Raw genomic sequence first — 26,141 nt, forward strand, 5'->3', positions numbered from 1 at the left:
TACAAAGAAAAAAAACTACAACAGACCCAGGAATATGCAAATTGGCAGCAATAAGGACAAATACGTACCCTTAATAATTGATTCAGCTGCATACAGATCCCTCTTGTAGGTCACCTAAAGGACAGACAAACCTCATTAGATTTAACACAGCAGGAAGGAATGCAAAACCAATAAAACAATGCCTTGAAGGCAATTCTTTACGTTTGAAATACCAAATGTAAAGAAATGATATTGTCAATTTCTTAATTATGATAAAATATTACTGGCAAGTCATGAGAACAGAAGTTGCAGATACTATTGGAGACCTGAAACATTTTTAAAAATACTCAGACCTGATTAGCAATCATTTAAAAATACACCTACTTTTAACCCTTTAACAAATCATTGAAGTATGATATTGCACCAATTTTCATACATTCTTCATAATTCCTTACAAAAACGTATTTCTAATCTGCAATTTCATCATGAAAGAGATTCATGTTGAAAGGACTTGTGAAGATTAAAAACCATCCAGGTAGAAGCCTAGTTATTTCTTTTACTGATATGGGTGATTTTCTTCAGCACTGTAAAATTATTACTACTAATGAGAGTCTTGTTTCTTATTTCCATATCCAGAGCTGACACAAGGTATTTTTGTCCGCAATAAAAGCTTGCTAGCTACTGTTAACCCTAAAGCACTTTCAAAGTCTCTACCTTCCTAGAACAATTCTACAGGTGTGGCCTAAGGTTCGGGGGGTTTTTTGTGTGTGTTTTTGTATTTGGCTGAAATGAAATGCATACCTTTTGCTTACATTAGTTTACCAAATAATTCTTAGGCTACTTTTCATACTTTGCTTCTGATCAATTATCTTTTTACTTGTAACTCCATAAAACTTTGTGTCCTTTGCAAAAAAAAAAAAAAAAAAAGTATAGGTAAAAATGTATCAGATCAATATTGTGGAGTACAACAGCTTCTGCATGTGGTGAAAACTACAGAAAACTATCAGTTATCTAACTTTTAATCTATTTAATGACTAAAACAGTTACAGTCATCTTTTATTTTTAATTAAGATGCCATGTAGCAGAAGTGAAACTGCTGCCAATGGAGTACTACATCAACACTAACATCTTATGAGCCAAGACTATAATCATGTAAAACAGGCTTGGAATCAATTTCACAAAATAAATACATTCCACGTTGGTTATATTAATTATATTAGTCCACTAACTCTTTGATAATCAAATTCTGCCTGTAGCAGCATACTCCTAAAACTGCTGATCAACACCAAATTTACATACTTTAAGTACTCAGGTACTACATTTTCATGCGACAACATTAATTTTCATACAGTCCACTCAAACATCCAGCATTTCAAGACATTTTTAATACGTTTGTTGTAGAACAGAAAATTACTGTATCAAATATTAACACAAATAACTCACCAACACAGAATATGAAACCAACACCTGCTAATTCCCCAAAGGCAGACTAGTCTTAATTAGTAAACACCTCTCTACCATTTTGTATTATAAACAAACTATTGCATCTACTTTATGAAATCCATTCATATATGCTATATTTGAAAAACCTCAGAATTGCTGGAGAGGTGTTTGTTTGTTTTTTGATTCTGTGATACTAATAATTCTACCAGAGTACTGTCATTTCAAGAAAACAACAAATACGCACAGAAACAATCTTCTCCAACAGCTTTGAGTTATTTAATGCTACAGTTTGTGCACCTAATACAGGAAGGCTGATCCAACAGTAGGGCTCCTATTTTATTGTGTTGGCCCATGACTTACGGCAGCAGAGGTTGAACCTTCCTCTAATAATCCATTACATTTTGTCACTGCGCAACAGATGGCAGCACAGGGGCAATCTTGACAAAATAGCAGCTGAGATGGACATGCATAAGAAGCAAAGCTGCATCACTGAATTCCTCCATGAGGAAAAAATGGCAGTTGATATTCACTGACACTTGCTGAACATTTATGGAAACAGCGAATGTGAGCACAGTAAGGTAGTGGGGTGATGCGTTCCAGCAGTGGGAACAAAGATGTGAAAGACAGCCATATTCCAAACAGCCATATACAGCTATCATATCACGAAATAAAGTGCAATTCAATCAGCTCATCTTTGAGAATCAGCAGATTACAACCAGAGAACCATGTACAGAGATGAATACTGGCTTCAATGCACTGAAAACAATGGCAGCAACGTTGGAATATCACAATGTTTGCACCAGCTGGGTCCCATGATGCTTGCACAGGAACAGAAGATCATATACAAGTTTGTCAGAACCAACTGAATACAAGGCTGAAGGTGACAGTTTCCTGAGATGAATCCTTACCAGTGATGAGACATGGTGGCATCACTATGAGCCAGCATGGAGTGATTATTCTGGATTTCCTAGAACCCAGACAAACCATCAAATCTGACCACTACATTGCAACACTGATTGAACTGAAGGCTCAAACTTCCAGTGTCAGGACTGAGAAGGCGACAACCTTTCTCTTGCAACACAATACTGTCAGGCCCCACGCCAGTTTGAAGACTGTGAAACACACTAACAATCTTGGACGGATTGTCCGACCACATCCCCTTGTATAATCTGGATTTGGAGCCTTCTGACTTCCTCTATTTAGACCAATGAAAGATGGATTGTGTGGACAACATTTTCCTAGCAATGACACCATCATAGCAGGTGTGAGATGGCGGATCAAACAGAAATAAATAGGAACCTTCGTACAAACAGAATTCTTCTAAATACCATGTGTGTACTTAAAAGATACTAGGTCCATGCAGAATGAAAATTTTTATAACACTTGGAATACACAAACTGTTCTCTACCTGCTAACTGACTGCAGGTTTCCTGTTACACATACTCTGAAACCTCAAAAGATGTTTGAAGTATTACTATTTCGGTTCTCATCTATCTGGATGGAATATCCTTTTTCCTCTCACTGAAGAAAAGACAATCGGCCATACGAACAACACCAGTTCTTGGCATATACCATATTGTGCATCTCAGTGTTGAAAATCTTCACAGAAAACAAACAACGACATATTATAAGTCACGTAGTTATAAAAGCTATGGAATGACAATCTCGCTTCTGAAGCGTGGTCAGTAATAAGCAGCTCCTAACTATTTCATAGGCAGACATAAATTGAGAAAACTGGCAGTCTTCTGAATTTCATCAAACTTTACAAACTGAGAAGTGTTTCCCTCTTTAATGCAACTGCCTCACATCAAACGCTGGCATAGAATGGCTAAACAGCATGGTATAGAGCAACCAACACAAGTGTGCTATTCAAACAGGAAGGAGCCATATGTCTCCGTAGCTTCTAAAATTTATGTGCATTTGCTGCAGAAAATTTATTTTACAAATCTCATCATTTTTATGACTTTAAGGCTCTGACAAACTTTACAGGTGTCACTGACACTTTAATACAATAGTAGGGAACAGAATGTTAGCATGTATAAGTACTTTAAAGATATGGCACCAGTATACTTACATACACATATGTGTTGCACCATGTGCAACACAGAATTTGCACATAAATGGGAGCTGCTGTCATTGTCATGCACTACACACTTCTGTCAACACTGAAATTCTTTTTATCTGGTCTACAATATTTTCATCTTTTTGGGCAGAATCTCTTCCTCCATGATATTCTCAGGTATGTCACTAGCTAACAAACTTCTCTGTCCAAAATCTGCATGGAGTATATTAGGAGTCCAATCAACTGGGCTGTAATAAAGTAGATAGAACATAAATGGAAGTAATTATTTCCCTGTACTTGGTACTGTTGGAAAGACACCTGAGTGCTGTTCCCAGTTTTGAACTGTTCAGTATCAAGCACTAGCAAAGCGGAGCAGAAGAGGGCTGCAAAGAACTTGGCTTGTTCAATCCATAGGACAGAAGGTTCAATGTAGGGATGGGTCACATTACTGGTTATATAGTAAACTAAGCTTTTCTTGCAGGTTTTTCCTGTTCTCCTCTCATCCTTTCCCACTGCAAAAGGCAGCAAGGAAAACGCTGATCAGATCTTACGGAAATACAAGTCTGTACGTAAGGACGGATAATCACAGGAATTGGTTTTCCAGAGATTACATGAAATTTCTATTTCTCGATAGACTGAAAATTCACAGGGACAAAGCTCACCCTGCACAGCCAGATTAATCTAACTAACCTGGCCCCTAGATGACATCCAGCTACTTCTTTCAATCTTAATTATTCGCTAAGCCTAGCTCATAAGACTGCATGCTATCTACTGGGCACTAATAGCATCTACAGATAATAAAGAATCATAAAATCATAGAATGGCCTCAGTTGAAAAAGACCTTAACAATCATCTAGTTTCAACCCCTCTGTTGCGGGCAGGGAATCAAAACATTACAAAGAATGAACTGAACATTATGAATCTATTTTGTTATCATAAGCATTATGATACTGCATGGCAGAATTTGTCCTTTAGAAGACTGAAAAGGAAGGCAGACAATCTGTTTCAGAAAGATTATCTCCACAGAAAAAATCCTGAAAGACTTTTAGGCAACCAATGTGTAAGTAAATTTTGCTGCTAAATGGCACAGGAAATTTGCAGTGCAGATTCAGGAAATTACCTTTCAGTTTAAGATTTATGTTCATATTATTAGAAATCATGTCCCAGTGGAGAAAATTTACTGTCAGAGACAGATGGAGTGATTTGAGCTGCTTCCAGATCCCTCAACACGGTAACGAGAAGAAAAAAAAAGAAAAAAAGGAACACTTACTAATTGCATGACACAACAGCTAATGGATTACAATCCAGAACAATTAAATGATAGATTTACTTAAAAACTACAGAGATATATTGTTTGGCACCTGAATACACACTTGTTTTGTCTGTTGTTAGGAACCCGTAGACTGTCGGACCTTGATATTTACAACAACAACAAAAAAATAACAGCTTGTTTGAAGAGGTCTTAAACTCTCCAGGGTTTTTGAATGTAGTGAAATGTTCAAAAATCAAACTGTTTCTAGCCAGGTATTTGACATCAGAGAACAAGAAATGTTTTCATAGAAAAAGCAGAGGAAAATAGGAAAAGTATTTAGAGGAAGCAGGGGAAAGTTAATTTCATAAAACAATGTTCTTAATATTATAGATACACATACAGAGTTTAACAGATTCTCAAACTATTCAAGTGCCTAGCTTGTTTTTCTAGTTCCAGATACACTCTGTCTTCATTAATTATCTCAGATAACATCTGCCCAAGTCTATCTACAATGATGAGCCCAAAACAGCTCATGATAATCCAAAACCAAAATGAACTTAGTAGGAATCTCAAAGTTATTAGTAGCACAATCTATGGTATATGAAAACAGCCTTGAGAGGCAAGACAATGTGAATCAATAACTGATATTTTATTGACAATTACCAGAAATTTTAATAATATTAATAGCTAATAATACATTATTTCAAAAATATCATTTTTTCATAAAGTTCCAGTATAATTTATCCTCGATAGTGATTATTTTATGGAAAAAGAAATGACAGCATGTTAAATAGACAAATCACAAAACCAAATTCATCCAACAGGTAACGCCAGAGGCGGTAACATAATCCAACTCATGGCCAGAAGACTAAGTAAAGCAACAGAGTTCTTTCAACTCTATATTTTGTAAAACTAGCTTTATTTCTTTCCATAAGCTAGTATATGATACCAGAGTTTGGGACAGTTGCTCTTCTTTTTGCATCTTGAAACTTAAGTAAGCATGTGAAAGCTGCTACCAGAAACTTAATCCATGCTTTTAGGAATTAACTCTTGTGACATGGCCTACAACCACATAGGTGGATTTAAGAGAATATTAATTCCATAATCATTATCTACTGGCTGAAGCACTCATTAAAAAAAATCCACTGTTCTCTCAATATACTAAATTTCAGAATAGACTCCATATTTCTACTTGAAAATAGTTCTCCAAAGAGTAGCTATTACTCTTTTCATTACAACAACATGAAAGTTCTGAGCTTACAATACTGGAAGCAGTCAAAAATAACTGTAATCAGAACTATTCAAAGTATCTTGCAAATCCAGTTTCCATTCCCCTATTCTGAAAGATTATCATAGACTATTATATTTCTTATTACCTGGTTTAGCACTGAATGTTGCAAAGGCTGACAATCTCCATCATCAATGCTCTGATATTTTTAAATTGATTTCTAAAATTCAAGACAGTAAGACTACTACCAATCTGTATGAAGAATGCTTATCAAAGGATAAACATATGAGGAACCTTTACTTTCACAAGGTTTTGAAAGTGTAGGTTTTATTTATTTGAATATTCATAAAAAGAAAATTGACCTCTTAATTGTCAGAGAACATTCTTTTATTTTCAAAATTGTGAAATTTAGGAGACAAAAGTATAATTATTACACTTCACACACACTTGAATTTTCATGATTATAGGAAATCTGAAATGTTGCCTTTATTAATTTCAACAAATGTATAAGAAAATAGAAATGTTTACACTCTTTACCTTCCAAAGGTCAGCTGTTCCTTCAACAAGCTTAGCATTTGTTTTACAGTATTTCAGAGCCAGATGCAAACATTCTGTTCCATAATCCAGATCATAATCTGTGCACTGTTAGAATTTAAAAGAACATTTTATTAGTCTTAAATAAATTGTGCTTTTTTTTTTTTTTTTGTAATAAAAGTAATAAAACGTTTTTCTCAGCAGTCCAGTCCATTTACCAAATCTCAGTCTTTTTTTCCCCAGGCTGAACAGACCCAGGTTATTCAGCCTTTCCACGAGAGATACTCCAGGCCCTTTAAGTAGTACCACTACTTCCTTTTCCAAATTATTTATGAATAAAATGAACAGCACAGTGCCCAGCACAACTTCTCAAAAATTCTGTGGCTGTTTCTTCCTACTAAACTTGGTCATGTATTATGTCTTGTTTCTTATCTTAAGAAATCATTTACTCAAATAAATCCTTCCCTCTTATTCTCCATACATTCAGCTTCATTATCAAGCCCTGGTAAAACATTTTAATACATAAGCACCGTCAGTAACTCAGTATCCTCCAGGATTCCAAGTTGTTAAGAATGAAATGGTATAACTGAGTTAAAGAAGACTGAAATAAGGGTGTGATAAACACAACTCACCTCTTCTTAAATTTGCTCAATATATTTTTAATAAAAATGAGAGACAAAAAATTTAGTTTCTATTCTTGTTTTATAACATAGTAGTGAAATTCAAGGAATTAACCAACATTATACATCCAAATTTTATTATTATAATGCAGAGAAGTCTTTGAAAAATCATAGTTGTCACTTCTGCATTATTTAAATTAGTAATTTCTGTCATTCTGGATTGCTGCCATCACTGCAATCAAATGAGGATCCTTTCATACAATAAATTTTGAAAAAAAAAAAAGTAGTTTAGCTGTTATAATCCTCTATTGAGGTTATTAAGAGATTTCAGTACCAAATAAAAATTTTAAAAAACGAAGTAATCTTGAAAAGGAAACTTATTTTAGAACACTGAAGGAAAAAGTGCAACAAAAAGATTTCTACATTATGCAAAAACTATTTGTATTCTTTAAATACTCAAGGGTTCTTTTATGGTTGTGTTGTTTTTTTTTTTTTTAAGGAAAATTTTAAGGTAAAATGAAAAATATTTTCTACTGAAGTGAATAACATAAATTAAAGAATGTTTTTCCCTTGCCTTATAGTTGAAGAAAGTTTCAGAAAAGCTGTTTGTCTTTGAAATAAATTAATGTTAATTTTAATTAAGTTACATTTTTAAAAATATATGAATTACCAAGACTAGGCTAAGCAATTCCGACTTATTTGCAAAGTATTAATTACACATAATTAGTCGGGAGTGGAAAATATCCATAAATGAGATTAAACATTGTAAGGATATTGCTGTCTTCAAGGAAAGAAATATGACAGAAAGCAAAGTAATAATTAAAAACATATTTCACTAACACTTGTACATCGTGACATTTACTACTCTAATTATCAGTAATTGTTTAAACCTAAACATATTTCTATAATGTACTCTCCTGCAAGTTAATATACTGATGTAAGTGGAGAAAAATGAAGTACAACTATCAACTCAAGACCAGCTTAATTTATATTTTACCCATGTATGTGTTCTCCACACATGAAGCTTAAATCCATATTTAAGATGCACAACTTGAAAGTTTCTATACTGCTCTAAGAAATTCAGTTACTGAATTTAAGTGTTGTCAGGGAGTGTCTATAGTAAAGAATAGTAGAATATCTAAGAGGAAAATTTTTTACTGACTTAGGCATGCAAAAATTAGCAAACTAAATCTGTTTTTATTTCATTGTACATCCAGAGCTAACTTACACTGCAATCACTTCTTTGAAAATACTACTATTCCTAAACTGTCATTTTAACTGAAAAGCTTTGTTAAGAAGTTAGACACAGTGCAGTTAACCATACTTGTCATGTACACATAGCTTTGTGAAACAATGAACATAGTTTAAGCTTCTGACCACAAATTCGAAATGGTGAAAACAGATGGAAATATTGGCACAAATCATATACACAAAGGAAAAAAAACAGATTAACTGAGCTCTGTAAATGTCACAGAATGAAATACGTTATTTAAAAATGCTTTTGATCTGTTGAATATTCAAAGGCATTCTAATAGGTAGTTTGGGGGACATTCTTTTTTGTGGGTGCTTTTTTTCCCAAGGAAAGATGTCTGAATAAAGTGCACAGCAGAGACTGAGATCTAGATTTCCACATGACATCAATTTTTCCTACCTCCAATCCCCACAGTGATTCCAAAATATTTTGATAAATAGTATGACTTCCTAAGAATGGAGCTACCCTGTGGTTTCTGATCGTAAAACACAGAACATAACCTTAGAGGAGAGAGCACTGTCTGGGAGGCACTGAAAGGCCACAACCTAACTTGTTTCCAACATGAAAATTGGAACAGTTAAAATCACAAAGAAGCAGTATTTACAATAAAAAAAATACTTAACTGCTTAAATTATGATTATTTTACTGAGTACTTAACTGATTTTGGATACGTGAGATCTGATAACCATAAAGCAGAACTAAAACAGACGCAATACAATTTTTCATTACAGCCTTGTCATTTTCTTACTATTTATTAATTCTTGAGTTGTAATATGCTTACAAAATAAGGGAACAAAATTAATAATCTTCATGTATTAACTGAAAGAAAATCTTCAGACTCACTCCTTTACATACATGGCCTTAAAGTGCATAAAAAATTGGTCTTTCTTCTGTAAGCGGTGGCTGTATCATCTTTGGTACTTCTTCCCTCTTCAGCAGCAGTTAGTATCCCTACGTTATAAACTGACTGCTACTTAATGCCAAGCACATTTAGTAAGTTTACACACTTGTGGAATCTGAACTTCTGTTTCTATTTTTAATACACTTCCCATGTTCGTTGCCTTGGAATGCAGAAATTGCTGAATTTAAACAGTCAACTGCATATACTATACACAAGAACTAAACAAGAATGAAAGCAGCAAAGATAAGGAAACAGGTGAAAAAATGGAAGGAAAAGTACAATAAGTGCACTAAAAGTGTGCAATAAAATTGAGTTGAAATAAGCTTATTCCTGAAAGATTTCCTACTGAAGTTAATTATTAGAATTGCTGCTCCATACATCCAGAAGAATCAGTGACAAGAAAAACAACACAGTAATATACTCCAGTACAAAATTATGCAAACCTGTTTAAGTACAGATCTGCAAACCTACATCCCAGTGCTCCTCACTGCAGTAACTGCAAGTACCCTCTCCAAACATGGAGAAAGTGAAATCCAAAGTGAAATCATGCACAAGGGCACTAGCTGAAGTACATTTGCGGTGATAGCAGTCAGGACTCTAGGCATACTTTGGAGGCCTGTATCTAGCAGAGTTCCCCAGGGGTTGGTGATGGTCTTGCTCAACATCTTTATCAGTGACCCTAATGAGGGCATAGTTTCCACCCTCAGCAAGTTTGCTGATGATACATAGCTGGGAGGAATGGCTGACACACCAGAAAGCTGTGCTGCCATTCAGTGAAAGCTGGACAGGCGGAGAGTTGGGTGATGAACCAGATGAGGTTTAACAAAAGCAAGTATAGAGTTACAGATTATTTAGGCTACTCTAAGAAAATGTAAAGACATGATGATTCAGAGTCTCACAATTAAGGAATTTTTAAATAGATATCCAATTCTAAAATTAAGTAATCAACAACAGAATTTGATCAGGCTTAAAAACCAAAGTGAGTCAAACTCCAACTTAGGAAAAGTACATCCTTTATTATTAAATAATTGGAACAGAGAAGAATATTCAGTCTTAAAATAATTTACTTAGAGAATCACATCTTGAAGTTATGCATGATAATATATAGTCCTTTTCCTTGCCTTTGGATATACTAAATTGTCAGTAGTTGAGATGAAAAGTTCTAACATCACTGCATTGTATTCTTCTTAGCTTTCTGAAGAGTGGATCACAATTCAGATGGGTGGTCTTCTGCCTGCTAGATAATAGATACAGTGATTTTCATTCAGTATTAGGCATTTTCTGAGTCTGCACCAAATGGATGATTCTTACAGATACAGTGTATTTATCAGAGCAAATACGATAACACTTTAAGTAACATTCACAAACCAGTTTAATATCCAATTTTAATAATGTCTGTATGTCTCCACCAAGTTATATCTTTCACCACTACTAAGATGCCAGATTTCACCTAGGCTGTGGCAGCTTTGCACTGCTGAAAAGTTCTGAGCTTTGAGATTCTAAAGGATGAGGACTGCCATAAAATGGAAGCAATTATACCATTAGCAAGTTGTTTTTTTTTTTCTTTAAGCAAGGCATTAGAATTTCTCTAAGCATTCCTGTGGCAGAAATTAATAAGGTCAAGGTGGGGATTCATACAACATCCTGGCTCTACCATTATGCCAAAGAACTAATCAAGTACAGAACTATCTAAGCTAGCATGGTTTTCTCAACAGACCACCAATCTAGCTGCAGGTTTTGAATAGATGAATGCTCTGTTGAACAAAATTCATGAATTACATTTAACCTGAAAATAACTGAGTGGGTTTTATGGATAGGAAAATGGGAAAAAAAAAAATACTTCCTATAAATCTCATAACCAAGCTGTTGGGATAAGATGATATAAGATGATAATATATAAAAATATAAAAATATTAATTATATATATATTAATATTTATATATAATATAAAAATATATACAAATAATAACACATGTCATATATTTGGAAAGCCTGAACATAAAATGTAGCTAAGCAACGTAGGTGAGCAAGCTTGAAGAATGAGGTAAACTTATTTTCCCAACAAAGCACACTTAATGAAAGACGCCTGGCTTTCTTAGAAAACGATGAAGGCCAAGACACAATCCTTTAGAGGTTATAATAGAATCTACATATCTTACCTACTTACTGCCATTTGTTTCTAACAATTGTGATCTATTTTTCAGTGCCTTTCTATTACAAAAGCAAAACACTTCTAACCCAAATCACCAATTCATCACTGACTGGTAAAGATTTCACATCATGTAAAGATTTATGTATCTTTTTTCCTCTGAGTAGGCAACAACTTCAACACCTTGGTAAACACAATGTTTAACGTCTGCTCTGCTCAACCTTAACAAAGTTCTGATGCCCTGGAGATTCAGGTATCTTTAGTCTTGAGAGGTGTTATTTGTTTTGTGGGTTTTTTTGTTTGGTTTGGCTTTTTTTTTTTTTTTTTTTTTTTTTTAAGGATTTCAGTGTTCAACTGAAATGGCCAAATTCTGCCTCACTTGCATTTTGACCTTTTAGTCCTTCTGCTGAGTCTGACCCTTTCTCTCAAAGTTACCAAGGCTTTAGTTAACAATCTGTCTGCTACTGTTCATTTAATCGTATGTTGCTTCTGGCAATGTTAATTTGAATGACATTGATTTCTTTAACAAAGAATGAACCCACAGGAAAATCCCCAAATCAGTCTAGACATTTTGCCTCGAAGGACTCGCCTGACCTATGCCAAAACATTACTAAGCTGCTACAGCTGACTCCACTTCCCCTCTACAGAGGATACTGAAACGTTTCACACATGTTTGAAGAAGAATCCCAGGGATCTTGTACTCTTTTAAAAAGCACTTGAGAAGTTTACAAAATCCACATGGAATACACTCCCTGTTATTTACATACAGAGAAGACAATGCTTTGAGCAAATACTTCTACAATGGGCCTAACAATAGCCAACTTTCTTATTCTGACAAAGTGCTCCTTGAACATTCTCAGAAGTTTGTTAGACAAGAAAAATTTCATGACTTCTGAAAAACATGAAGTCTTTTACTTCTACTGAGGATTTGTTTGGACAGCTTGCAGAATCTCTCTTCTTACCATAGTCCCATCTTGAAATGATTTTCTGGGAGTGGAAGAACATCTGCCTCCCAGAATTTAGCATCAAAGTATTTCCATGCCTCTACTTGACACACTATTATTTTGTATCTTGACATTACTGTGCTTACACATAGCAGTTCTCTCCTATGCAGGCAGATGCACAAGCATAGGCGACTCCCCTCACAAGCATATGCAACTGCTTATTATCCAAGAAGTGGGTAAAGCTGGCTACAAACAGATGTATTAATGCAGCATCAGTCCAAGAAGTACAATACTCTACCTAGTCTCTGCAGAAGTTAGATAGAAACTTTAAGGTTTCATCTTCCTTGTGGTACTTTCTGTAAGGTACTTTAGATAAGCAGAAAAAAAAAATCTCTAAACACCCTGAAGTTTAGCCTCTTTTAAGGAATATTCCTGCTTTCTCTTCTTTTTTATTTCTGCTTCATTGCCGTGAGTAGCTGAATATAAACTTTATAATCTACAGGTTTACTGTCAACAGGTTAATTAATTAACTACACATATCCATCACTGATGCTGACAATTCACTAACAATATATCGTCCTCCCTAGGCTTTCAGTTACATCTTCAACACAGAAGCTATTCAGGATCTTCTACACACCCCTCTTCTGCTTCCATTTTCAACTGTTCCTCTGCAAGATCAGGAAGTTGTTCCTCCTATCTTCCTTACACTTTAAGATACACCATGATTTCTTGAAAACCTCAGCTATTCCATATCATGGCTGCCTTCATACACTAACACGACATCACATAACAAGATGCTTTGTACTGAAGACAAAGGATACCAGTGCATTCCATAGTATGTCAGAAATAGGTATTAGAGAAATCACTCTTGGCCCACATTGACTAAAGAAAAATAGGTAGTCTACCTGGCCTCCTGATACTCTAATTTCTCATCTGATACTGCTCCAGGGAAACGTTTGACTTCTAGTAAGTTTTCCCTTCACCCTACTCATCTTCCCAGGCTTACAAGATCCAACCCTGCATTTGCTAATGTTTTATATAAAAAGATGAAACTACGTTACAAAAAAAAAAAAAAAAAAAAAAAAAGACTGATCTAAAGAATTCAGCCTTTATTCCTTTTATTTGGAAAGAATGGATTTTCAACTAGCACTTAAACTATACTGACATTCCCAGGGGCTGATAAGAATAGGTAAAAATGTTCCCAAAGAAGAGGAATTTAATTCAAGGTAGTTCAAAAAAACAAAAAAAAAAACCAAAAAAAACAGAGAGAGAGAAAACCAACTGGCTGGTTTTTGTACTGGGTAGCTAGGTGTGATTTTACAACCCATCCACAAGTTTCACTAATTATTAGGGACTTGCATTTTTTTTTTTAATACAGAATACTTCAACTAATTCTCTACTAACATTTCCTGAAGGATAGTAATACAGTTCATTACATCTTACAAGAAAGAAGAAATCACAGATCAAGAACAAATACCAGAACTAGGACAACAGTATGTTAAATTTATTCCCTTAACATATGTATATGGCCTTTTACCCAACATCGTAGGCAAAAACCCCGATTAAGGTAAAGCATCATATTACTGCCTGTGTGATATCACATACATTACGAAGTTCTTACTCCTCTAGCAGTTCTTTGTATCTGACATTTGTCCACCTTTTGCCAAACACACATTATACCACATAAAAACTTACATAACCTTAAGAGAACACAAACAGCACAGTACTTCATAAGGATTTGAGCTCAGGAAGCATATACATGATAAATAACATCATAAGCATATATAATTCATCGATCTCTCTCTTCAGAACCATTTCAGTACCAAAATCTAAAGTCCCATTACAATGCAGAGGCATCAGAATACTCCAATGTATCAGAAGTAAACAGCCATTTTCCCGTGATTCGTGTAAGCAACAGAACAGAGACTTGCAACAGAAAGTGTTAGGCAGCATTAAATCTATCCATCAAAATCCACTTATACCTGTTCATTTTATTATAACTAAGTGCTCCATCTAATAACACAAAACTCACAGTGGAATCGTAGTCACAGTAATGAGGCCTTTTAAGATCAAGACACCATTTTAGCTCCACCGTTTATTTTGAGTTTCAATATTGGTTTTAAATGTTTTATAGTGCACCACTTACATGTCAGACATGCAACTAAAGACAGTGGCACGCTCTAATAAGCTCTGTCATTAAAAATGGAAGTGCATGCAATTTCTGTGCAGTTAAATTTAAAAGGCTCCAAAAGCAATAGTATAAGTTTCAAAGTTAATACCCATGATGTCAGAAGTTTTGACGATTGTCAGAATTAGATTAGAAAGCAGTATAAACCTGAGCACAAAAGATCTCTTTGGAATAGGTACATTTTTTAGGCTACACGAAAGATGTAAAACAGTGAAAAATAAGCTGAGATTCAGCAATAATGCAATGCAACGCACACAAAAAAAATACACATACAAATAACCTGGCTGAATGCCCTTAAAAACCTGTGTTCATTTTTTGGCACCACAGGTAAAGCAAATTCACTGTAATATATATATATATATATATATATATATATATATATATATATATATATATATATGTACACACACACACATTTTATATTTTACTTACATATAAAATATTTTATATATATTTTTATATAATTTTTTTAAGAAATACTGAAATAAATCTTTGGCATCTGTTACATCTATTTCAACTAACTTTATGTACAAGGTATGTATCTCTTCCCAAATCACTGCCTTTTTAATCAACCAAGAAATGGAAAAAAATATTCCAAAGTTGTGATTTTTAATTTTTAAAAAATAAGAACATACAACAGTAGAAAGGTATACCAGACTGATCTGCTCAGATCTGTGCCAAACAAAAAAAAAATCAAGAAGGACTGTAAATGGGAAGCCTGCAACAGTGAGAGAACTGACAATTAATTGAATGTTGTAGCTTAGTGGCTAAGATTCCCAGAGAACTTAAATTCATGAAAAAGAACAAATCTGGAAGCAAATTCTCTAAATCTTCTTATTCATACCAGTTGATGTACTTAAACAGAAAGAATTCAGAAGTGGTATTCCATATCATCCTCAAATGCAATGTTACTTGAAGAAAAAATTGAAATGGATGTCTTTCTAAGAAATGCATGTTTGCTGCTTTTCCCCCACTGCTGTTGCATAAAGGTCACATCTGTATAAAATGCATGGGATCGTGGTCACAAATTAAATGATCCAAACTGAATTATTCCATTCCCAGCTGTGAGGAGCTGTGAGTCCTGTGAGGGACAATACGGATAGCAACATTATACTTTTTATTTATCCATACAACTCTTTTACTATATCATTGTGGGAACTAATTATGGATATACTAATAGCTACAAAGCACCATAAGCTGCACCCATTCCTACAGAAATCTGTCCTATAGTAGCTTTAATAAGTTCTTAAGGACAGCGATTATCTTTTTTTTTTTGTTTGTAGCAGAACAATAAGGTTTTAATCCTTGAGTTGGACAGCTAGGCACCATTGAAACATAAATAATTAGCAAACAATATGAGTTGAGAGGTTTAGCGAAGTGTTATCCTTCCCAGAGCTCCAAGGCACAGAGCATTTTAATGACCAGACTTTAGCCAATGCAAAGGGAATCGAGGACAAGGAACCATAGCCTCGGTTGCTTGCTAACAACTTTGGTGGCTTGTCCTTGAAAGAGCAAGGATACAAAAAAGAGAACTGATGGAATTAATATGTGAGAAGACAGCACTATTCAGAGGAGCATAGGGATTGCAAATATAGTTGCCTTTTGAGTGAGGCATTGAGAAGCAAAAGCTTCTTATGTATTTGCCAGCTCTTCTGTATCTGCAAACTAAGAGCAAACAGTAGGAAAAAATAGAGGGTTTTTTTTTTTTTTTGAGAAAAGACAAACAAGAAAGGAATGGTTGTATAACCAATATTCACTGTTGTCTCTTGATATACGTTCTATTTAACACTGCTCGCTACTTTCAAGCTGGAGACTTTCATTTAGAAGCCATGTACACCAAGAACATCTCCCTGTCTCACATTAGAAGCAAAACAGCTGGAGGTAGTCCAATCATTTGAATAGTTCTTCATCTTGGACAACACTCCATCTTCAGCATTTAAGAATAGCTTCAGGTGTCACACAATCAGGGTATGACACAGAAGTTCTGCAAATATTTCAAAGTATTCCTCATTGCTCGTCCATGCATTCATTCTGTTCTTGGTGACTTCAAAGCTGTATACTCTCTGAAGGTGACTATCAATAATTTGGTCATGTTTACTCTAAAAATGAAAGACTGATGGGAAGCATAACTGTCAGCATTAGCAGAGTGAAAAATAATTCCTTCTAAGAGACAAATGAAGAAATGCTCTGCTTCCAGTCAATCTGGAAAATACCTGGAGGACAGGCAATTTCCACAAGGTGATGAATGAAAAGGAAGTAGAATGCTGAGACGAAAGCCTGGAGTGTTTCCAGTAAACTGTGAATGCAGGGTGTGGCAAATGAAAGCACTCTTCAAGGGGAATAAATGCAAAAAAGCCAGCGTTTATTACATGACCCACAAAATTTTTCTTAAGCGAAGATGAAGTTAACATACTGTATTAGAAAAATAATGAATAATTACAACAATGTAAAATATTATTTTCACTAATTGAAATACATATGATCATTTATTATAATGTAAGCAATAAAAAAAAACACTTCAACCATTTACAAGGTATACAAAGGTAGTATTATCCAAAATATTTTAAAATCACTAGGATCTTATCATATTCTTACCTAATGCCATCACTACACTATGTAAACAAAGATCTATTTGAAACTCTTTCAATAAAACATACCTAATAAATACCCAACTTTAAGCACATTAGCATCCTCATTTAAGTAATCAAATGTGCAACAAAAACCTAATCAGTCTTTCTGGGACTTTAGACCCTTCACCTACCACCTTGTAGTTTTCAGTTCAATACTGCAAAACACTTAAGTATGATAATGATAAAGTACTGTCACCAAAAACACCACAGATAAACAATACAAATACAATTTGATGTGATCAAAACAGATGCTGAATCACTTTTTTTGGTTTGTTTTTAAACGCTACAATAAAGGTAAAACGTCTAGTAAGAAAACTTAAAATCTTACCTGTTGGTATGCTTGATAGATTATGTCAAATAAAAAAGCCTGAGGCATTTCACTTGCTCTGTACTTGGCACGTTCCAATGAGTGGTCTAAACATCCATCTGCAGCAGAGGCAATAACAGTAGAAACTAGAGGACGAATTGCTCCTGCTGCCTACAGAACAAAACACAAAGAAACCTAACTGTTAACACTAATGTATATCAGATAGTCACTGCTAAAGGACAAAAAAAGTCAAAGTTTTAAAAGAAGTTTTCTACTTACATTTCTCATAATACTTAAGTCATACTATTTATTCTATAAGAGACTTTTCACATCAATACAGCTATGGAGGACCGTACTCAGTAGATAATGAGGGCCAATTTTTGAGACACACATGCACAAAAAAAATTACATATCCTTCAGAAACATCTATTGTAAGCATGTGCAGATCTGAGATGTCCTTTTTTCAGATCTACTTCTACATACATATCAGGTGGTTGCTGTGAGTGTGCACCTGATCTGCTTCAGATTTAAAACAGCAGGAGACACTTGGAAGGCCTTAATCCACAACACCTATTGCTTTAACAGGTATCAGCTGTTCAGATATAAGCTACAAGAAAAAATTCAGATTGAGCTCGTTCCTCCACATTGAATTACTGCCTCCCCACTTCAGTTGCTGGGCATTTGGATTAAGTTATTTTGCTCTGCCATCATGTTTTAATTGGTCACACACAAAAAAAGTTATAAAATTAGAAGGTCATGGGAAAAGAGACATAGCAACATGCTAGCCACAGCTTTTCTGTAATTAGTTACGTCTTCTTTTTCTTCCTGAAACAGTTACCATTCCAGAAAAACAGTTAGAAAAAGGATTTCTTAGGCTGATCCAATATTTTATTACCGTTTTTAACAATCATGTCATGTTGCATTTTAAGCATAAAACAGGCCAACAGAATACAATGTGACTTGCATAACTAAATCTCACAAGTGAAACATGCACTCTGAGGAACAAAAAAACAAACTGCAATTCTAAATAAAATTGAAATACTCAAAACGATATTCTTAAAAGAACTCTGAAATGTATTGTTTTCTTGACATCTGGTTTATTGCACAATAAAAATTCATCAATGTCTCTATCTTTGTGACAACAATGAACCACATCTCCTGCTTTGCTTAGGCCTAGCTCTTCCAGAAGATTCAGGAAGATCTCACTTCTAATAAATCCAAACATGTCATTTTTTAAAGCCTCCAATTAACTTTCAAATACTTGAGATGCTTTACAAAACTTAAGCTTTAACAAATGGAACTTTTTTAACAATTGCAATTTTGCTTTATGTTACCCCAGAACTGAATCCAATGTGTCAGCATGAGGGTTTCTCAGCTGCCTTCCATTTGTTTTCTGCCACAGGCCCTCTCAAACCATCCCTGACACTGACTGAAAACATGAAGTTTAATACAAAGAATAAGATTTATGACTAACTTTGTTGTCCTCAGTACTGGCTCACCTACTTGCATCGTCCTTCCTCTTCCTCAGCACACAAGCACGTGGTCCCTCAACCACACACTGTGACCCTCAACCCACACTGCTGAATTTATAATTTCAGTGACACATAGTAGCTGCTCATAAGGCCATTTTCCTAATGGGAGAAAAAAGAGCAGAGCAAGGGAAAATCTAGCTTATGTATGCCTCACATAATTTTCATATGGGACAAGAGTTGAGTCCCTGGCACAGGAAGTCCTGCATCTGCAATACTTCTGGCAACATTCACCAGCTGGTATATGCTGACACAGCTGCCAAACCCACCTTGGCTTACACAGGACTCATCACACATATTTCAGGTTCCAAAATTGGCTCTTAGGTATATTCATTCATGGTGAAAGCATAACATTTGGCACTAAAAACAGCAGAATTATGAATTTTGTTCTCATACACAGACCAAAGAGGAACAAAAATTAAAATATATGCAGTATTTCCTTCTGGTCAAATCAAGGGTCCTCGCTACTCAGCACAGAGCCTTTTCTGAATTGTACTCCTAGCATTCCTTCAATGAATGGAACAGGGGAAAGGCTGTAGATAACATTTTTCAGAAATCCAAACACCAGAATATATCATAGCCAAGTATTTTTGTACTTGAAGGACCTTTTGCCCTTTATAACTGTGGGATCCAAGTGAAGCACAACCATACAGAAGCCTACACCCATTCAGTTACAATACCAAATATTTTATTCTGAGGACTTTCCATGCTGATTTTTCAGTTATAAATCCATAACAGCAGAACTCTTTATGTTAGTAAAAAGAGTATATACACTAAATGTGAATTCTATTTGTTCTCATTTGAGAGGCTCTGACTTGCTATTTATGTCAGGAATGTACAGATACTTGGTGCAGCTCTCAGATAAGGGGTTCAGACATGAATTAAAAAAAAAAAAGAAAAACTACTCAAAAAACCCAAACATAACCCAAAAGATCTGGCCTTATTTAAAATTAAAATACTTAATATGGCACGATAGTTTTACATATCTTTTTAAAACTCAGAATTAGCCTACCATAAAACCCTCTGAATCTGAAGGAAGTGTTTGAGTCTTAACACTATCATTACCTTATGTAGAGATGCCATCTTCCAGTTTCTAATCATTTTGACCCAGACCTCAAGTGGATCATACATAAAACGTATTGTACACAGTTCCTAAATATGAAGTGGATAGTTAATGGACAACTAAACAATTTCTTTAAACATCCACTTCACAGCCTTTGAGCCATTCCACTTCAAAGGCAAGTCAAGCACTAGATCTGCCATGAACAGGAAATGCATATACTTCTTCCTTCCTCCATATATTTTGTTATACAGATTTGTTAAAGAATCAAAATATCTGAGTAAGCTCCTGAAGTATCCTTTTGAGCATAAGAGACACTGAAACAAATATTGAGATAAATATTGAGATGCTGAAACAAATACAAGTGGTTAACTTCCCTGAAGACAAAATACTGGGAGGAAAAAAAAAAAAAAAAAAAAAACAACAACAACAAATCCACATCCATTTAAACTCAATTATTTCTTTAAAACTACTTTAAAAATGTCACAGCATACAAATCTACCAACTTCAGTGAAGGTGATGAAACAGTTTGTCCCAGAAGCAAGCTCTTTCATGTACCTGCTGAAAACTGAACTCATCTTCAGATAGTTTGAGAAACAGGAGTTGTCTCTTATAACTTAAACAGCACAAATGAAAAACATTCATGAACAAGTTCTCCATTCGTATCCAGCTTTTTGCTTAATTACATACAGCGTAACTACATATCACCACAAATTCTTTAAATCTTGATTGTATTTTATAATACCTTATTCTATATATTATATAGATTATAATACCTTATACCTTGTAAAAAGGTATAGAATGAAGGGCATAGTACATTCAGCATTTTCAGTAGATTCAAAGCATAGTAGTTCATCTTTGCACTTTGCAGCAGCACTGTATCCTTCCCATTTTTTATCATACTTTTATTCTGAACAGATGATTTAGAAGGATGCAACCAGCGACTATTTACCCAGTGAGATTAGGGATCAGACAATTAAAGGACAGTAAACTCCAAGCAGTATTCATGATACCTCTTACTACAAAATAAACTATGAATGTTCAGGCCACAGAAGCCTACACACACAATAGTAACTTAGCTAACACAACACGACTTCTTGAATAGTTATAAAAACTGACAATGCTCATGCCACCTAAAAAAAAAAAATAAATCAGAACCCTCTAAAATTTCAAGAAGGCCTGTCTGGGATGGGGCACGTGCAGCTTATAACATGCAAGAAATTGTCCAAGTTACAAATATTCCTGATTTACTGCATTCAATAAAGAGTAACACTCCACATCCAGAATACAGCTTGCCAAGAACAAGTTATCAGAGTCAGAAGCTCCAAAACAGCATGGAAAGCAACACACTCGCATCACTTTTCTATTCCTTTTTGGCAACAAGAGACAAAATAGAACAAGACAAAATAATTCCAAAACTCATTAAGTTAATTATGTGAACTAGGAAGCCAGAAAAACAAAAACCACCTAATGGTACAAAATCCTTACCAAAAAAATACCACAACAGCAAATAATTTTATGTTACAGCAGTGGGGCAACAAAGTCAGACCACAGGTACTGCAGGGTGACATACGCAAAAGAAGAATGCTATGCCTTTGCACACCCCTGTCCTCGGCTGACCCGAAATGTTAATGCCGACCCATAGATTTCACTTACATGGCAAATTCAACCCTAAACTTTAAGTGAGAAGGAATTAGACCTTCTAAGATAGAAGGAATAAGACCTTCTAAGGCCTAGAAGGCCTTAGACCTTCAGAAGTTAGTCCAAAATTGTCACTCTCCCAATCCTCCAGTATGATTCCCTTCTACTTCTGAATTACTCTACCACGACTTCTCCATTCATAGCTTCTCTCTCCACTGCAGTTCATTTTTGTCTGCTTTCCACCTCCCCAGCTGCCTAGTAGTATAAAAGACATGTACATCCTAGATAGAATTAGATTTAATGTTTTCAAATTGCTTGCAAACATACCTGGTATCATATACCTACAAAGCTTACAAGTGCCATCCTTAAAAGAGTATCCCATTCTGATGTTTTTACAGTTTTCCAACGCTCGTATTTCTGAATTCTAATTCTTTAATCAAAGTTGTCGTGGCAAACAAAATGGCACTGAACTAAGACTAAATCAAAGGATTTAATCACACTGCCTTACTAAAAATAAATGTGTCTTGTGTATATACGCTGGACTTAGAAATATGTTTTCATCATTTCAAGGTAGCTGATTTCTTTGAAAGTACACGCTGAAGATTGCAGGGTTAGTCACACTTAGTAGGACAAATATGTGCATTTGGGAACTTCATTAAAGTCAATTATGTAAATGTGAATTTGGTAAGCATACAATTCTATCTTACTCTTCCATAAAGACAAGGTTAGGATTAAAACACTATAACAACATGATAACAACAACAAATAACAATCTATGCAAACTTGTACAAGTCAGGCATCTAATAGTTTGAAAATATATCCCGGAGTGTTCCTTATTCAGTGAAAGACTATTTATGTGTTACCAAAACACGACCATTTCCTTACGAATTCCAGTCTAAATTAGGTCTGGCTATGAACCAGCAAAAGAAGCTCAAACAACTATGATTAATTTCCTCTCACTTTCTTCCATCAAACCATTTCCACATGTTACTACAGAGCTAGTATTCTTATACACAAATCTAATTACTTGCCATGAAGGGCATTCACAGCCATCTACAATATGAAAAAAAAAAATCAGAAATAAACAGTATTTGTGATGCATGAAACAGGTAGAAACATGCACTTCTATTCAGACATCTACAGTCAAGCTGATTGTACCTATTGTAATGAACATGCTTCAGCTATCTTCAGTAATTGCCACTGAAATTAGCAGAGTTTCTTAACTAAAAAAAATTACCATTTCAAATTTATCAAACAAAACCTTCAAAGAAAAATAAGGACTCAGTTATAAGATTAAAATATTCCACATATTTAAGTGGCCCTTTTCACATTTTTGTACTGTAAAACAGAAGTGGGAAATATCTAATAAAACAAAATCACAGAACTATCTAAAGTTTTTTCCAATGTCCATTCAAAGTAGTTCACAGAAATAAAACACCACATTATTTTTTCCTTATCTACAATTTATATCCAGCTGTTGTCTAGAGCTACACTTCGCCTTCTCTATTACTAAAAGTTGCAATCTATAGGAAAACTTTTGAGTCCACAGCAGAGATGGAAGACAGAATATTTCTTCATATCCACTCTACTTATCCTACCTGACACAAAAATTCTATTTGGATAACAAGGACTGGACAAACTAATGACACAAATGATAAGTTACCAGCCCTACATGGAAGGACAGCTGCAAACTATGGTTTAGCTATACCCATACAGTTTTTGAAAACTTGAACAAGTTTTGTAAAAAGTTTGGAAGTTGGGCTGGTTTGGGCTTGAACAAGACTGCACCCAGTACCCACAGTTTTGAGCCTCATTCCGCATCCAAAACCCACTTAATTGCTGCACAGCAAGACAAGGCAGCAGTCTTGCTGCATGAATTCGATCAAAAAACACACTCCTATTAACATCATATTAGGAAGATCCCCATAAAACAGTACCTCAGCTGCACACTCTTCCTTTTAGTGCAAGATGTGGCATGAAGACTATAGTACATCTAAGATGACAGAGTAAAGAATACGAGACCACAAAAAGCACAGAAGTACTCATTATCATTAGGAAACAGAGGTTCAGGGTCTATCACAATAACAAACACACTCAGACTTTACTACGTAAAATAAAAATTTCATGTGGCAGTTCTGCAGTTGGGACAGGAATCCCATCAACTAGCACAATTCATAATTGTGGTTGCACACCCATTAGAGACCAACGCTTGCTGGGCTATAAAAGAGCAAGAGTAAATCTTAATTACTTTATTTAGAATTTTATCGAAAAAAAAATTAAAACTGAAGTTACCATGACCACACCATCTCTTTGATTCTCTTTAAGGAGACGTATCCTGAAGTTCTTTCAGTGCAGATAGTATAACCAAACAGACCAATTCCAGTCGCCTCAATGTTTGTACTGGCAGATTTTAATTGCCTAAGGACAGCACTGGTTGAAATGCTAAACAAGCCTGGTGTAACACAGATACTAAACTTAATCATCAGACAGACAAAAAGAAAGCTAATTTGAACATGTGTGTTAAACACTATGAAAAGGGCTCATATGCTAAATTTCACTTAATTTCCTTAAAGCCTGTTTATGCAGCTGGCTAGGAATAACAGCAGAACTCACTAAATTTGGAGACGTTAATCTTAAACCAACACCAGGAAGGAAGAAGTTATAATTGTGTTTATTCCTAGCTGCAAAAGATGGGATGTTTAATCAGAAATTTAATATATACTTTAAACCAATGTTAATGAGCTGACACTATATTGTACATTGAACTGACTTCAAAGAGACAGGATTCCTTAAACAAATGTAATGTATATTTATGACCCTCCTTAAGAAAAAGAAAACATTTCTCCTAATGAGATCACCTTTATCAGTACGTGTTATCTCAGCAACTGGGAATAGTACATGTTTATCAGGACATGTCGGAGCCACAATTAGATTTTTAAAAAAAAAAAAAAAAAAGATTATTGATAGCTGAAATTGTTCCTCAGGAATTAAGATTGCACATGTTAATTTCCATTCTTTCATATTTAAAGCATTTACTTTTACAAGCGTCAGTAAATATTGCTTTTATCTAATCAACAACATGCTAAATTCCAAACATTATTCTGGAGGAAAAGTAAGATTTCTGAAAGAACATCAAAGAGATTCCCTTCAAAAAGACAGAACTAGGGGAATATCCTACTGAAATTACACCATTTCTTGGAAACAGAAGGATAACCACAGAACTAGTCCAGGAAACTCTGACAGCACATGAAACAGGTCATCTTGACTTTCAGAAACTTTGTTTAATACACAAGGCAGATATTGCCCTTGTATCAACCATCCAGATATTGAACTTGGACAAAAATGCAGCTGGGGACTTCTGGATAAAAACCTCAGTATTTGGTGAAAAACAAAAATCTGGAGAGGTGAGCACGCCTAATCCTTATCAGGAGAAATATGGCTGAGAATCTCTTTCAGATTCTGGCACATGTAAGTGGCCAGAATGATCTCTTAAAGTGCTTATTTTTATGATGCAAAGAGGACAATTACAGATCATTTAGGCAAGACAGACCCCAAAAGACTGATAAAATTGATATGCTGATAAAACAGAAGCTCCAATCAGAATACCTCCTAGCAGACAATTCCCAGAACCATCATAAAATAAATACCTGACATTTCCTAACCGTTAATCTAGCTTATGCAGAATGAAAGATAACAGTGATTTAGAACACTGATTTTATTATTAAATCAACAGAAACACCTCAAACAGTACAGAAACAAACAGAAAGGATCATTATTTAATTATGCCATATAATCATTTGGCTAGTTTTACACTAAATTTGGTATTTCCTTTTGCTAATCGTGATGCTTGCACTTGGATCTTAGTGGCCTTTTCCAACCTTAATGATTCTATGATATGGGAACTATAGATTTAAATAATTCTGCCACAACATACACTCTTCAAATTCTTCATTTTCAGCACTAGTGAGTGCAATTTACATATACAAGCATATGAATAATACGTACATGAAATATATAAATAGATAAATCTTTAAAATATAGAAAGAGATGGCCTATGTTGCTTTAGTGAAAAAATGAATATTTACACATTTATGGTAAAATAAAATGATCTTAAATAACCTAGACAGCTTTATGAAGATGTCTTGCATTTAAAATGGGCCTATGGATGAATCTATACTTAATGGAATTATTTCTTCCATTCAATACATACTCAAAGATTCATATGAAAGGATTAGATCAGTTTCCTATTTATTATTGTTCTATTACATCTTTAATCTTATGTGAATTTCTCAAATGAAATAGTTGTGAAGTGAATGAGTTGACCTTTTTTCTTACTAAAAATTACACTAATAGATTAAGAAGCCATAATTTTCATTTTGTATCTGAATGGCAACCCCCTAGTATAAGATTTCACTATGCAAA

The 26,141-nt window shown here is 34.7% G+C and overlaps 1 protein-coding gene across 3 annotated transcripts in view; it reads right to left on the reverse strand.

The window, feature by feature from the left end:
* The window catches only part of CRPPA (CDP-L-ribitol pyrophosphorylase A), a 108,956-nt gene that overhangs the window by 66,524 nt on the left and 16,291 nt on the right, over positions 1–26,141 (reverse strand). For 2 of the 3 annotated variants that reach the window (XM_048951038.1, XM_048951040.1), the window contains exons 3-5: positions 17,511–17,660; positions 6,502–6,606; positions 69–114 (exon numbers count right to left, since the gene is read on the reverse strand). In XM_048951038.1, the coding sequence (XP_048806995.1) occupies positions 69–114; positions 6,502–6,606; positions 17,511–17,660 (301 nt within the window). The remainder of the gene's footprint in view (positions 1–68; positions 115–6,501; positions 6,607–17,510; positions 17,661–26,141) is intronic. The other variant, XM_048951039.1, reaches the window with a different exon arrangement.

This window comes from Lagopus muta, chromosome 7 (genome assembly GCF_023343835.1).
Source record: "Lagopus muta isolate bLagMut1 chromosome 7, bLagMut1 primary, whole genome shotgun sequence".
NCBI lineage: Eukaryota > Metazoa > Chordata > Aves > Galliformes > Phasianidae > Lagopus > Lagopus muta.